Raw genomic sequence first — 15094 nt, 5'->3', positions numbered from 1 at the left:
AAATAAGGGCGATCGGCACATTCTATAGGAAAACAATTTTATAGGGACACAATGTGTTGTTTTTTAGAATATTTAGAATCGCGTGAAATGCTATCGAGAAATCAACGAAAAATATTTCTTACACGAGCCTATAATTTTCTACTGGACGATATTTCATTCCGAAATCGTCAATATCTGTACGTCAAATGAGCATATTCGAATTCGTTGGATTTGGAACTCAATCCTAATCGGTGGAAAATCATAATAAATATTTAAATGGTGCGTGATTTACGTCCGAAAATATGAGATGTGTATACCAGTATTTTCCAAACTTCCCTGCATACACGTAATTAGTCTTGATACGTCCATCGGTTCCCATTGCATGTGGATAATTCTCGTTATAATAACTAGCTGACGGTGTTTTGAATTTGCGGTATCATTAAAAGTCTCTTATCGTCTGTCGGATCTCGTAGTGTCAGCGTTTTCTTGTGTCAAATATTAATTTCGTTCGGGGGTTTGTCTGTTTATACCGCATATATTCACAGGACCTCTGCACAAATAAATATATTCCAGTCACGTGCTCCTCAATTTTATGACGACAATACACGAGGTGTTTCGAGGTTACGTGACCGATTTAACAGTTTTTACGAAACATCGAGTAGATTTGATATTTTTCTCGCAACACCATAATCTAAATTTCCTGAAGAAGAATTTTTAGTTGCGTGTTTTTTAGTCATTGCAGAAACAAAAAAGTCGTTTTTATTAAAATATCAACGAATTTCATTATTAAACGAGAAAATTCTGCGTTCTGGAAGCGACCTCTTGATATTGGATTCTCTTCTTGCTATTTACTTTTAATTCCTGCTGAAATTGAACAGCATCGCAGCCTTTATAAATCGTAGCAGCTTCTCTTCTCTTTTCCGTTTTTCATCCTTTCCGTTTTTATCATTGTTACAAAGGCAACGCAAGGACGCCAGATGTCTCACTCATATTGTAAACTAAAAAATGACGTTGCAGGTTGGCAGTTTGTCAGTTCCTGTCGGCACCAGAGGGACCTGCTGCAGACCATCAATTTCGACGATTTGGTGCTGGGATAACGCGATCGAACTACGAGAAAGAGGACGAGGTCAAGGCGAAATTTTCGGAACAATATAAGAGGGGCGAATTGGAAAAGAAAGAAGAAAATCGCAATGACGGTCGAAAGAAAATAGCGACAATTGCAGAAGGAAGCGAGTGATCCAACCTTCGACCGGATGCTGCACAGCAACGATCATGGAGAGCAATCTTAGCACCGACGGCAACGCTTCGACCACGTCGACGGAGAATGCGGCCAGTAATCTCGCGGCGATATTTACGGCCGTCGTTTTGGGCCTGATGATCCTGACGACTGTGATCGGTGAGTAACGACGAAAATTGCATCACGAATGAATAATTAAGAAACTTTTATCCATGCAAAGGTCGGAAAACTTGTCGGTATACATGGCTACAACGATTCTGAGAAGAATCATTTTTTCGAGGAGTCGGTTAGGTTGGCAATGCAGAATCAGACCGCAGCGCCACCGCCGGCCGGTCGCGGAACTAGCTCAATCTTTGTGAACATAACATAATCCATAACCGTCGAATCTGACCTGCAAATATGAGATTTGACGATAAAAAACATGACGTAACCTATGATCGTTGAATTTGATCTACAAACACGAAGTTTGACAGTACGAAATACAATGTGACCCATGACGGTCGAATTTTACCCAAAAATACGAAATTTGACAGTCCGGAACATAATATAACCAACAATCGTTGTATCTAACCTAAAAATATGACATTTGACGATAAGAAACACAACGTAACCTATGATCGTCGAATCTGAACCAAAAACACGAAATTTGACAGTCCGAAACATAATATAACCCATGGCCGTCGAATCTAACCTAAAAACACAAAATTTGACAGTAAGAAATATAATACAACACATGATCGTCGAATCTAACCCAAAAGTACCAAATTCGACGTTCATGGTTATGTTACGTTTACAGAGACTGAGCTTAGTCCGCAACCGACCGGCGATGGCGCTGCGGTCTGATTTTGCATTGCCAACGTAACCGACTCGTGGAAAAAGTTGAACCTGTGATTGTCAGAATCACCGCGGCCAAACGTACGTCCGTTTCATTTATTTCCACTGATCGGTTATAGCGGGCCGAACGAATTGAGTAGTATTATGAACGCGTGATCGGAGCTGGAAATGGAGCATGTGTTCAAAATTCACGTTAAAAAACAATGGAAATAACAATCGGGAAAAAGGTGACCGTTTTCATCGGATATTCGAGAGGGAGAAGATGAACTGCACAGCTGAAGAGCATCGTAGGGTGTGTTATTTGAAACCATGTAGTTTTCGTATCTGTCAAGAAATTTTCTACAATAAATTGTAAAATTAAAGAAGGATGAGACGAAGAAGAAAAAAATAGGATTAAACGTAAAATTCCCGACCAACTGGACCTGAATTTGACGTTTGATAACGCTGAGTAGAAAATCCGCACGTTGTTTCACACTGGGCGTATTTATATATATTATATCCCCTTGATGCAGGAAAAGAAAGGGATGCCCGCTTATCTCGGATGAAACAAATTTGACGGGAAGATAAAAGAAGGCAGTGCGTTATAATATTGTACGTGATTTTTGACAAGAATTTTACGATTATATAAATATTTGGCATCTTCAAAGAGATTCCTGGCGGAACTTTCAGGAATTTTATACCGCGATGAATTGATAGCAGTTTCCGAATATCTTCACATGCCTTGTGATTCTAAATCGTCGATTATGTGATCGATTGTGCGAAATTTTTATCGACATTAATGCACGGAGTAAGATTTTTCAAAGTTCGTTTCAACTCGAAGGTTAGACTCGATTTAAAACAACTTTGAATGCACTTTTAACGAAAAAAAGTCACATGTTAAAAAGGTGGCGTGATCGCAGGAGCGATAATCCGGATTCGATAATAGCGAAAAATAGGTGCATTGGAACAAAAAATCACCACGTACAATGATAGTTGACAAAATCCATTCGATAACTGAAAATTGAAGATTGGACGGATTTTTTTTAATGAAAAATGAAATCATAATATGCCAAATCTAAACAATAACACATAACATTATTGATTGGGATTGGGGTGATTAATAATTCAACTGATCAACTCACGAGAAAGTAAAAAATTTACAAGTTAATTCAATCGAATATTATATATCTGATAATTGAGAATGTAAAAGCCAGAATATTAACAATATAATAAAAATGGTTTATAACAGAAAAATAATTACGTATTCAAGTCACGATGTTCAACTTCCACTTTGAGCGAATCGATTTTTTTCTGCTTGTGATTCCATATTTTGATATTTAGTCCATATTTTCACTTTTCGACACTTTAATTGATTCGCTTTTTTCCACTTACCAGCTTTTCGCTCATTGTTACTGCCGATGCAACGTGCGTGGTATACTTTCTGGGTGAAGATGTTCTCAATGATAGTTGTGTGTGTACGTATACATAGGAACCTCTCATCGGATTGAGTGCTCGGCTATCATAGGTGTACCATTAGCCTTCGGTTAGAGGGGTAATTTTCTTTTATACGTTTCTCCAATCACTTTGCTCTTATGCGTTACTTTACCTTGTCACGCAATTTCTTACTTCAGTCCATATTATACCTTACATATACATTTATTGTATAGATGTGAAAATGCCTGGGGCGATTTTCTGTCTGCGTGTTTGGTTTCTTCTATACAGCCGGACGAATTATCGTCGTTTCGAGTGGCTGATTCGCGTCTGATTCAGCGATAAAAGAAGAAAGTTATTCGATTGGTGATACCGAAACCGCAAAAATTCCAATTTATTTTTTCGTACGTTATCTGAAATTTTCGTGAGCGGTGAAAGCATTTCTGTTCTTCTTGTTCCTTACGGAAAATATTTCCCTTCCGAAATTGTACCTAAAAATTAATGATACGTAAATTATGACGATTACAAGATTAAAAAATTAAGATGTTGTCTTCGCGATCGAATTCAACGCCGAAGAAAAATTTTAGCTGACTTGAGTTCGTTTGATTTAATGAAATGGTCGACTTTCAACTGAATTTCATTCGAACGAAAAGAAATATTTGCATGCAAGTGTGAAATGAAAAATTGTTTATTGTTAGTTGAATAAAGAAAAATTTAGTTGATGTAGTAAAATGAATCGATTTTGCTTTGTAATATTATATCAAATCTTTAAATCTTCAGACTCTTTTATTAGTTTTGTGAATTGGATTGTTTTGAAAAAAAAAGAAGAAAAATGTTGTAACGTTGCGTTAGCAGCAACATATTATTTGTCTGTCGGAAATTCGAAAATGGTTGCCATTGAATGATCCATATGAGCTTTTACCCGGATATTGAAGGGGCGTAAAGAGGGACAAGGATAATGATAAAGGTATTTGAAACATGCCGAGACCGTTTAGAACCTTCGAAGAAATTCGCGACCTTGGGAAAAATACTACGCGAAGTACAGTCGGTCACATTCAGACGCGTAATTGTGAGCTTTCCTTCAAATCCGACTAATTCACGTCAGTGTAAATCCGAATTTATTTATGTCCACCATCCCTTGGAAATATGCTAGTCCTTGCAATATAAAAAGGCTGAACCACGTTCACATAAATTTCCCACATTTTTTTTTTATTACCGTACGAAGAAGAATAAATGCTTGAATACGAAAATGAGAAAATGTTTGAGCAACCTTTATCGTTTCATTGGTAGAAAAATATTTGAAACAGGTATGTGGTAAAACTGAAATATTGTTCGGTTTTTGAGTTATGTTAGTCTTTGAGTAGAGAAAGTTTGAGAATCGCTTCGACGGAATCTTATACATTTTTCGAGAGTACTATTCAAAAATCATCAATATATCCAAAGTTTGCGAAATTATGTAGTACGTGAAGTAATGAATGACACAAGTACAAGAAAAAAAAATAAAAAAAATTAATTCATGTGTACAATAATCGTTCCGCGTCCCTGAAACCGAATCGTAGTCGGTTTCAAACTGACTGTTCAAAACTATCCTCACGAAGTACAGAATATTTGTGAAAAAATTTTTAGAACGAACAAAATAACTGCGGAGTTCCAAGGTTCGGAAAAAAAATTCAGGAGCTTTATAGGTGGAAAAACAATGTCAAAAAGTAGGAATAAAAATTAGAGTTGGTCAATTCAGCCCTGAAATGTGAATTTCAGGCTTGGTGAAATTTCACCACTTTGATCTTACTTTGTTTTAGATTTTCGATATTTTCACGTTCGGGATCCTAGTCGTTCTCATTTTCTCATTTTTTATACCCACTCGTCGAGTAAACTGTGCTACGTGAGTATGTTTTAACTTTTGAACTTTAACTTTGCCGGAACTTCACTTTTCGGAATCTTATATTTTGGAACTTTAAACCTTCTGGTTTCCGATCATTCGAAACTTCGTTGTTTTGTAAAAGTTTGATATTTTCACTTAAAGTTTCCCGACCAAATAATTCGAAATTAGTGGCGCTTTCGAAACTTTAAAATTCGCAACTTGAACTCCACCCGATCATAAGTAAAATTTGAATAAATTCTGCAAAACGTTAGCGAACAAAAGCAGGATGAGTAACTCCTTAAAAATGTCCAAATTGGTTCACATTTTATCCGCAATATGGCGGACTCTCCCTCTCACCCTCTTACAACTGACACCGGTCTACTTTACAAGACTAAAAGCTGATGAAAAACCACCCAACCAAGCATATTTTAAATAAAATTCAAAGCAAACTTCAGAGACCTGTGCTTTTGAGGAGATTTTCATCGATCCACTTCGAACCAAAGTGTCAAATTTAGGTATCGAGGCCTTTTTGCAACAGCGCCGAAATTTCCCAAATTCAAGTTTCATCCTCGCAAGTGTCGTTGTGACATTTCCCGAGCCGCCGTAACGGCTTCACGTCCAAGACGATACCTCTTCGTGCAACATTGATACAGACACCGCACTGATGGCTGTACCCACACATTATATACGGTTACATAGGTGCCTATACGGTTACCAACCAGTCAGCCATCCTGTTAGCTGTGGTATATGCTGCATCTGACGGGACACGATACTCGGTTTATCTCCAAAGCACGCTGCCCACAGACCTAGAATATCCAAGTTATAACCGACCCGTGTAACTTTGCAGGCCCTACCAACGTCACTTGCACGACATATGCCGACATGCGCTCGGGACGGAGAGATTTCGTCGGATCAGCCGCGTATCGAACACGAAGAAAGGATTTTTCGTATTCACCGATCGACGTACAGCGGTAAAAAATACGAAAGAATTTTTTCCGGATGTATAACTTCTGTCGTTTGGTGAAACTGCGCTGATTTCATCGAATTAACGCAAAGTGCGACTGGATAAGATGCTGTTCCGAATTTTTTTTTTTTTGTTTTTACCGGAAATTACGCCATATCAGAAACGGAATTTCATGGAGTTTATTCCTTTGAGTTAAACGTTATTGTGCCGAGGCAATTTTCATGAGAACATAGTAGTCTGTGATATTTGACATCTGCGGTGATTACGAATCTGGAATCAGATTTAAAAAAATCAAAGCGGTGGATCCAATATGGCGGAGAAAAATTTGAAATTCAACTAAATCCGATCAAGAAACTCTGTGCAGAAATTTTCAGGGTCGTTGATTACAGTCGCCGTATTGAATTTTCGAAATCTTACTTCAGATTCGTCATCAGTGACCCGAAAAACTCCCGGACAGAGTTTTTTCTCCTGATTCTATGGAATTTGAAATTTTCGCGCAGACATATTTGACCCGCCATCTTGAATTTTCGAAATCCGATTACAGATTCGTAATCAGCGACCCGCAAAACTTATAATTTATGTAAAACATGTGTACGTGTATATGGGTAACTTTTTCGAAAATCAATTATCCCTTCAATTTTCACGATATTTTTCAGTCAATTTGTTTCTGAGAACAATAATTTACGTTATATTACAATGACTAATCTCAAGTGTTAGAAACCCACTAGTATATTATCAGAAATAGCAGAAAAAAGCGAGAAGATATGTTGAAAAGTTCTCTGAATGTACAAAAAATGGATATGAAATAGCTGGTAGAAATACTCATTTATTTACGACTCAAAGATTTAAAGGATTTTCAATTCAGCCTAAAGAAAACGATAAAAAACTGACACTGTGAAGAATTGCAATTATCATCGGTTCGAATATCAATTCTTTAGTAGCAATTAATCCGCGTGAAAAAACGTGCTAAATTCAAGGAGTTTGTTTTAAAAACGATCAGAAAACATGCATTCAAAGTTTCTTTGTAACAAACATTCATATTGATATACCTTCGCAAATAATCGTTACGTAAGATGATTGATTATACAGATACTTGCAAATGAAAATGAGGAAGAAAAACAAAAAAAATGAAAAAAAAAATAAAAAAATAAACAACGCTGCGATCGCTTTTCCTATAATTAGCTAGCCGTTGGGAAATATAAACTGACAATACGCAAACTGTAATAAATATATCAGATCGCGTGCCGATGGGTAACCACTGTGCAAATTAGCACGTTCGGCTGCACGCGTGTATCCGCATATAAATTTACAAGAATTTCACGTGCGTTTCGTATTCAAATGTTGCCTATATATATATGGGGAATTCCATGACACCTCGACCAATTATTCCCCCACACCATTTTCGATTCGCTTCACGATTTTTCATACGATTTTACGGTATCAAAAAAGAACTCCTGAATTTTTTCAGTTTCTTTTTTTCCCCCCAAACGTTAATTTTCTACGATTATTCAAGCCCGTTTGAAAATTGGCATTTTTTAAAAATCTCAAAAATGTTATTTTTCATCCCGATTATTCTGACACCCGTCCCATGTTTCAACGTTTGGAAAATTCTCGAAAAATTCTAAAAAATCGTGCGCCTCCTTGCGTACAATGATTTTGAGAATTTTCGAAACATTGGAACATGGTGTTTCGTTTGTTCAAAACGTTAAAAGTGCCGAAAGAAGATGAAAGAAAAAATAGTCCCATCGTGGAACGGGTGTCAGAATAATGGGAATGAAAAATAAGAATTTTGAAATTTAAAAAAAAAAAATGGCAATTTCTAAATAGATTTGAATAATCACAGAAAATTAACGATTGGAGGGAAATATCTGAAAAAATTCAGGAGCGTTTTTTTGAGACCGTAAAAGAGATTAAAAAAAAGTAATGCCACTTTTGTATTTAATTGATTAATCATAGAAAATTAAAGGCTGGAGGGAAAAATTTGAAAAAATTCCGTAGACCTTTTTTGAATCCGTAAAATCGTATGAAAAATCGTTCCAGCGAGTCGAAAATGTTGAGGGAAAATCTTTGGTGTCGATTTGACACGGAATTTTCCCTATAAATATATGTAATGTAAATAGAACGGACGAAATGATATATTGCAATCGTACGTGTATTGAAATTACCCTCCAGTGCTGAACTGGTTCCATTTGAGCTACCAATCATTCGGTTGGGTTGGGTTGGGTAATTTGATCGGAACTCTTTGGACAAGCCGCATGTCGCGATCAGGTCGATCAGTGCATCCTGGTATTTACAATGCCCGCCGGTTGACCGTCGGATGAAAAATGTTAAATTCACCCGAACGAGTCTAATCTAACAAAGTGATGTATTCGAATCGATTTCGTTCGGGTGTTATTTATTTTTACATTTTCTTTTGCTTTTTTTTTTTTTTTTTCTTTTGATTTATTTATTCACATTTTCCTCGTTACAAGCCGGCGGGAATTTCTGCTGATATCGCTGCAACGTTTTACCTTTCAACATTTCACTCACACGTATCTACGTACCTGCACCGCAGGGGGTGCGGAATAATTCCCAAAAGCAAAGCTGTGCCCCACGTGTCGAACCGAATGAAAGGAAACTAATAAAACCAAGATTAGCCTGCATGCGGAGCCGGAGGTGCGTTGTTTAATCTCTTCAATCCCATGGAATTGCTTCAATCCCTGTCACCCTGACCATTTTCTCCCTTTTACCACGTCATTGCAAATCTCCCGCAACGTTGATGATGTACAACGCAATTTTCAAGGCTGTAAAAAAAAATCTATACCATTTATGGATCGCGCTTCGTACAGGTTATTCATTTTTTCAAAACTGTCTAGTTTGGTCAAGCAGGTATCGCAAGTTTCAAATCGAAAGTGACGAAATTTGATGAAATATCTAAAGTAATAGATTAATTGCAAATAGTTCAGAGAGAAATTTTCTCTTCGCTTACTTGGTAATTGGTAGAATAAATCAGAATTGTAAAATCTTTTTAATTTATCGATGGTGAATCTTGTAATTTAGCAACACGCAAATACATTACTCGGACGATTTTTGGAGAATTTTTCCACAAATAAAACGAGCCGTTGTTTAACGGAATCCGAAAACGCGTGCGTATTTTTCGGTAATAAATGCTCTAAAAATGTTGTTCTTCAGGAATATCGTCATAATGCAGATTATTTCAGATATGTGTAACAGTGAGATAAATTTTTAGTTCAGCTAAAACGTGATCAAGATTATACTCGACACGTGGGTGGTAAAAATGTACTCCAGTGTAAAAAAATAGTAATAATAGCAGCAATAATAATTATTACGATTATATCTGACCTTTCATGACAAAAGTTGAAATCACAGCGTAAATTGATCAAGTGGAGAAAAATTATTTCTGATTGTAATGAAACGACTTCACGAACAGACAGAATTATATTGTTGCTTTTTTTCAAATCCCAAAATTGCACCGTTTAGCCAATTTTAACGTGGATCAGCTGGATTTTCTAATTCTCTACTACTATACGAATTATATGTATATAGATTTATAAATAGAGCTGTACGCATGCGACGAATCTTTTGAAATGAATTTCTAATGACGTGTAATATACCGTCAAATATACATAATGGATGTAACGATACTTGATTCAAGCGTAGAAAGCTACGTCAGAAAAGTATATATTTTTGAATGAAATTGGATTTCACCCGTAGGCAATCTTTCGACGTGCGGCGAGGGTGAAGCGGAACAATCTCTTTGTAGAAAGATATAACGGAATACGATAACGAGTCGGTATGCATGTATATATATATATATATATACATGCATATATATATATATATATATATATATATATATATATATATATATATATATATATACATGTATAACATACAGCGAGTTACATATGATGTGATAATAAACGTACCTATGGCGACGTTTATGGAATTGATTTTCGGGATGGATGTGAAGAAATTTTTTTGAAAAATTCCTATCATCCTCCAGACATGCCTTGTTTTAAAAAGCTTGCCGAGTATCTTTATCTTTATCCCTTCCAGGCGTAATTTATCTTATCTATATCGGTTGAAAAATTTAGTATTATGGTACGTAGCTGTGACGATACTTTCTGGGGTTCGTATTTTGCATATACAAATCTTAAACTCAATTTATGGACGTTTAGATAAACACAGAGAAATCAAACGATTCAATGAATAAGGGACACAAGTTATGCGAAAAATGTTCAAATATGTTTATTCAAACTATCTCAGAAAAGATCAATTGAATTGTAAAACGTGAAAAAAAAAATTATACATCCACATTCACATCTTATTTGAAACACGACTTATGGACAAAGGTTATTAATGGTTATGAGAATAAGCTTGCTGATTCGATTGATTCCAAAACAAATGACTTTATCACTACGAATTTAGTGATTCTAAATTGTAGCAATGCTTAAACTTTATACAGTAAAACAATGACAAAATACGTGACTCGGCTGGGGCGGGGTTGAAGTTCCGATTTTGAAAAGTTTCGAAAACGCTCAATTTTGAATTATTTCGTAGCGAAACTTCGACCAATGAAACAAAGCTTTTATTTTTGTTTGTAGAATGATCGGAAATCCGACGTTTCAAACTTCCGAAATGTAAGATCCCGAAAATTCAAGTTACGATAGAACGAAGTTTAGAAAAGTAAAGTTCCGATCGAGCAAAGTTCCGAAAGTTAAAACATACTCGCACAGCGTAGTTTACACAACGAGTGGGTGTGAAAAATCAGAAAAACCGAAAATCAGGATGACCAGAATTTCGAAAATAAAAATATCGTAAATCCAAAACGAAGAAAGATCAAAGCGGTGAAATTTCACCAAGCCAGAAATCCACAGAACTGAAATTCAGATTTCAAATTTATCTCACTTTCGCACTTTCGGAACTTTGACTTTTCGAAGTTAAGCCTTTTCGGAATTTTGCGCTTTTGGAAGTTTGAGCGCCGGATTTCGGACCATTCGCAACTTTACCGTTTCGTCAAAGTTTGGTTTCTTTACTTCAAGTTTCGCTGCAAGAGAATTCGTCATTCGGCGCTTTCGAAACGTTTCAAATTGAAAATTTCAACCCCGCTCCACAGTCGTTACATTCATTGTACCGTAAATGTGATATTGATGATTGCAACAACTTTGAAACTTTGCTGTATCGAAACTTGAATTTTCGGAATTTCTCAATCCAAAACTTTGAGCCGTCGTGTTACCGACCATTCGAAACCACGTTTCGTTAAACGTTTACTCAATGCGCGTAAATCTAAGTTACATTTTACACAATATCTTTACACACCGTGTAAAATACACACATTACGCCACATCGAAATACATAGGCGAATATTCTGCCATCTGTTTCAGGCAATGTCTTCGTTATCGCCGCCATATTTCTCGAGAAGAATCTTCAGTCGGTTGCAAACTATCTTATCGTCAGCCTCGCAGTGGCGGACCTTATGGTGGCGTGTCTCGTCATGCCTCTGGGTGCCGTTTACGAGGTGAGTTAACAGGATTAAACTCAGAAATTCGCTGCACCCCCCGGGGAGGCAATCTTCCTTCGTCTTGGGAAAGAATATAAAAATGATAATAAAAACGATAATAAACATAAATATAATCAGAGGCAGAAGTATCGAGTGTTTCGTCGACGTTGAATTTCACAAACATTTCAAAATTAATTTCTTACCCCAGCTATGCTAATTGTTATAACTAAGATAAACGGGCACATCGACGATTTACAAAATTCACAAATTTCACTGAGATTCGATGATCTTTCAAGAAACTTATCAATGAAAAATACTTCAATTATAAACTATAGAGCTTTGTGAAAGTTAAATTTTCATGTCGTCATTTTCGAGTTGTTTAAAATCCATAAATTGATTTTCTACCGTGTTCACCAAGACACTTTGTTTTATCGTAAATTTTTTTTTTTAAATAACACCCTTACTTTCGTTAGAAAAAAAAAAAAAAAAAAAACTCGCAGTGAATTTGCAAAAAGTATATTGGAACAAATATACAGGTTTGAAATAAAAAAGCAATATCCAAGCTCTTGTTCGCCGTATCGATATTTCTCTCTTATAATTTTAACGATTGTACAAATTTGTTGAATTCTCAACCTAGTCAAATAAAGGAAAGGTGTTGAATTTGGCCACAGCAGCTTTAGTAAAACAAGCGGATAAAAATAAAGAAAACGAAAAAAACAGCTTGGGTCCCAAGTCCAAACGTACAGCATATTCGTTTACGTTGATTCATTTCAATGATTTTACAAGGCAGGGATTCGCCGTATATATATATATATACAACATCGTGTTTGTTACAATGGAAATTTGACTACTCGGTGTCCTAAGGTAGGTTACATAATAATGCGTACTACACGCGAAATAGGTACAACGACGGAACGAACGTCTCTAAATAATTCAGATCGTCGACGTGTTTCGGCCGGAGTGAATTATACGAAAATGTCGCCACCGTGTAAATCCGCGTCAATTTACCTTACACCTTAATCGCGAACGGTTCGCCACGATATTATTCCACCTCACATTTATACGTATGTAATTATGTATCCGTCGTTAAGCCTTGTCTATAAGTTATAGACAAAAGTAAGAAAAAAAGACCATGCGTGTAAAAAATTACCGATAATTGCTTGTACTAACTATTCAATTGTTTTTTTTTTTAAGACTATTTCCAGACGTCAAATTTTGATTTCTTCGACGTAACTGATGAAAGAAAAAATTATTTTATTAGGTACAAAGTTTGATTTCGGTGTTTAAGAAAAACTACCTATTTTCTCAAACATTTGTTGTAAATATCAATTGAACAAACTTCAGTTTCGCATTTAAATCACTTTCATTCAAAAGCAATATTGTTTCGGTTTTTTATTAGCCGAATAATTGAAATCAGATTTTTTTCAATCTTCAAACAGCATTCTCCTTGCAGCAAAGTCAAAATTTTTCGAAAAATAGTAATTTTCATCCGTTTAAACTCGTTTAACCTACAATAATGAGAAAATTATTGAATCGACATTATTTCTCCCAAGACTACAAAAGCAAAATTTAAGGGAGGTGTGTATATTCGTCCATTGTTTTGACGCAAGGCGAATAAAAAAATAATTACCTCAACCCGGGCACAGATTCAAAAAAAAATTCGTTCAGCGGTGTAATATGCTTGTCATTTTTCATCACGAGTATCCGCAACTTCAAATTAATATTTTTCGTTACTCTCATCGTAGTTGGAAGTGAAAAACTCACCATTTCATGTATAACCACGAAACAGAGACTAAAATAAGAATAATTTTCTCACCGTCCTCGCAAAAGACAAAAAGCAATTTTTTCAACCATCGATAAAAAGAAAACCTCGCGTTAAACGTTTTTATGTTTTACGGCCATGTTCGTATCGTACTTCTGGTCGTAGGTTGAACAGTAGCTCAGGACGACTAGAGGCGTAGATAAAATCGAAGTAATATCGAAGGTTGTATATTTCACGTGACACCATCGGGATTGAGATAGGCGATCGAGCCACGGTGGATGCACTGTTGTTATTACAGTTTCGGATTACCCGGCCAATCCTTGGGCAAAGACGATGCATCACAAATTATTTGCCCCGTCCACCTCGCATGAATTACGCTTTCTATGGAACCTTGGCTAATTCAACTGCATGCCATATTATTAATGGCTCGTGAATATATTGAGCTATCGCTTCAATTCCACGTATAATGGATTTAGGACGAGTACGTTGCGTAGTTTCGATGCTTTGAGAAAATGACACGTTTCATACTTGCTCGCCTTTCGTTTTTCACGATTTTTATTCCATTTTTTAATTAATTCATTCAACCCTGTGAGAGTTTTTCAAGTTTACATTACGGTGGAAATTAAAAAAATAATACAGTTACGTTTGCTGTTGGGTTGCATTTCATTTCGTTCGGAACGTAATTATTAATTACTTTATTCGTTGATATCACAGAGGACGACCTTTTCCGGACAATTATGAATATTGATTGACTACAGTTTTTTGCCAAACTTTATAATAAAATAAAGAACAAAAATTTGTCACCACGACAAGGGGTTTATAAAATTCTTGTCTCGACTTGGAAAATGTTCGAAAATAGTAAACATCGAACAAACCGTCACAGAATTTTTATTTCGTATTCGAAAATTCATTGTAATGAAAATTTTTAAAATAAAAAATATTAGAAAAAACCTCGAACGTTTTTGAAATGAGAAAATATCCCTCGAAAAATCTAAAAAAAAAAAAAAAGTAATACGATTTCAGACGCCCAACAGAATGCAAATTACGAAAACACGACAGGATTTATCGAAGTTAATTTTATATTTCAAATACGACTGGAAATTTTCTTTCACATTTTTCTTTACCTCGATTCCTAACGATCCACAAGGTATAGAAATAATTCAATCTCGGCAATTTATTCGATCGGTCTAACCGAAAAATATTTTTGATCACAATTCTCGTCAGTTCCTTTTTCGATCAAATGTTTTTTTTTTTTTTTTTTTCTCACAAGGTTTTATTTCTTTAACGTAATAACTTTAATGCTTCAAAATTTCTTAGAGAAATATTCGAGAGAGAGATAGAGAGATACGTAAAGTCTGTTGCATCGGTGAAATAAAATTTCTCAGTTGCAAGCTGCTGCTTCTTAGAACTTTCTTCTTTTATTTGTTTTTTATTTTTTTTTTTTTGTAATTTTATTTTCACTTCTTCATTTTATTTCAACTCTTCCCAGCCAGACTTCACTGATGTTTTATAGTTCTGCTTGTGGAGTTTCTTTGTCAGCTGGC

The 15094-nt window shown here is 35.7% G+C and overlaps 1 protein-coding gene across 3 annotated transcripts in view; it reads left to right on the top strand.

Annotated features, from left to right (window-relative positions):
* Positions 1-15094, top strand: part of LOC124175967 (5-hydroxytryptamine receptor-like) — a 52250-nt gene that overhangs the window by 15621 nt on the left and 21535 nt on the right. For all 3 annotated transcript variants that reach the window (XM_046556670.1, XM_046556671.1, XM_046556672.1), the window contains 2 exons: positions 997-1375; positions 11673-11806. In XM_046556670.1, coding sequence (XP_046412626.1) covers positions 1252-1375; positions 11673-11806 — 258 coding nt within the window. In that variant the 5' untranslated portion in view covers positions 997-1251. The remainder of the gene's footprint in view (positions 1-996; positions 1376-11672; positions 11807-15094) is intronic.

The sequence above is a fragment of the Neodiprion fabricii genome, chromosome 2 (genome assembly GCF_021155785.1).
Source record: "Neodiprion fabricii isolate iyNeoFabr1 chromosome 2, iyNeoFabr1.1, whole genome shotgun sequence".
Taxonomy (NCBI): domain Eukaryota; kingdom Metazoa; phylum Arthropoda; class Insecta; order Hymenoptera; family Diprionidae; genus Neodiprion; species Neodiprion fabricii.
Note: the sequence above shows the minus strand (reverse complement) of the source record. Positions and strands in the feature narration are given on the sequence as shown.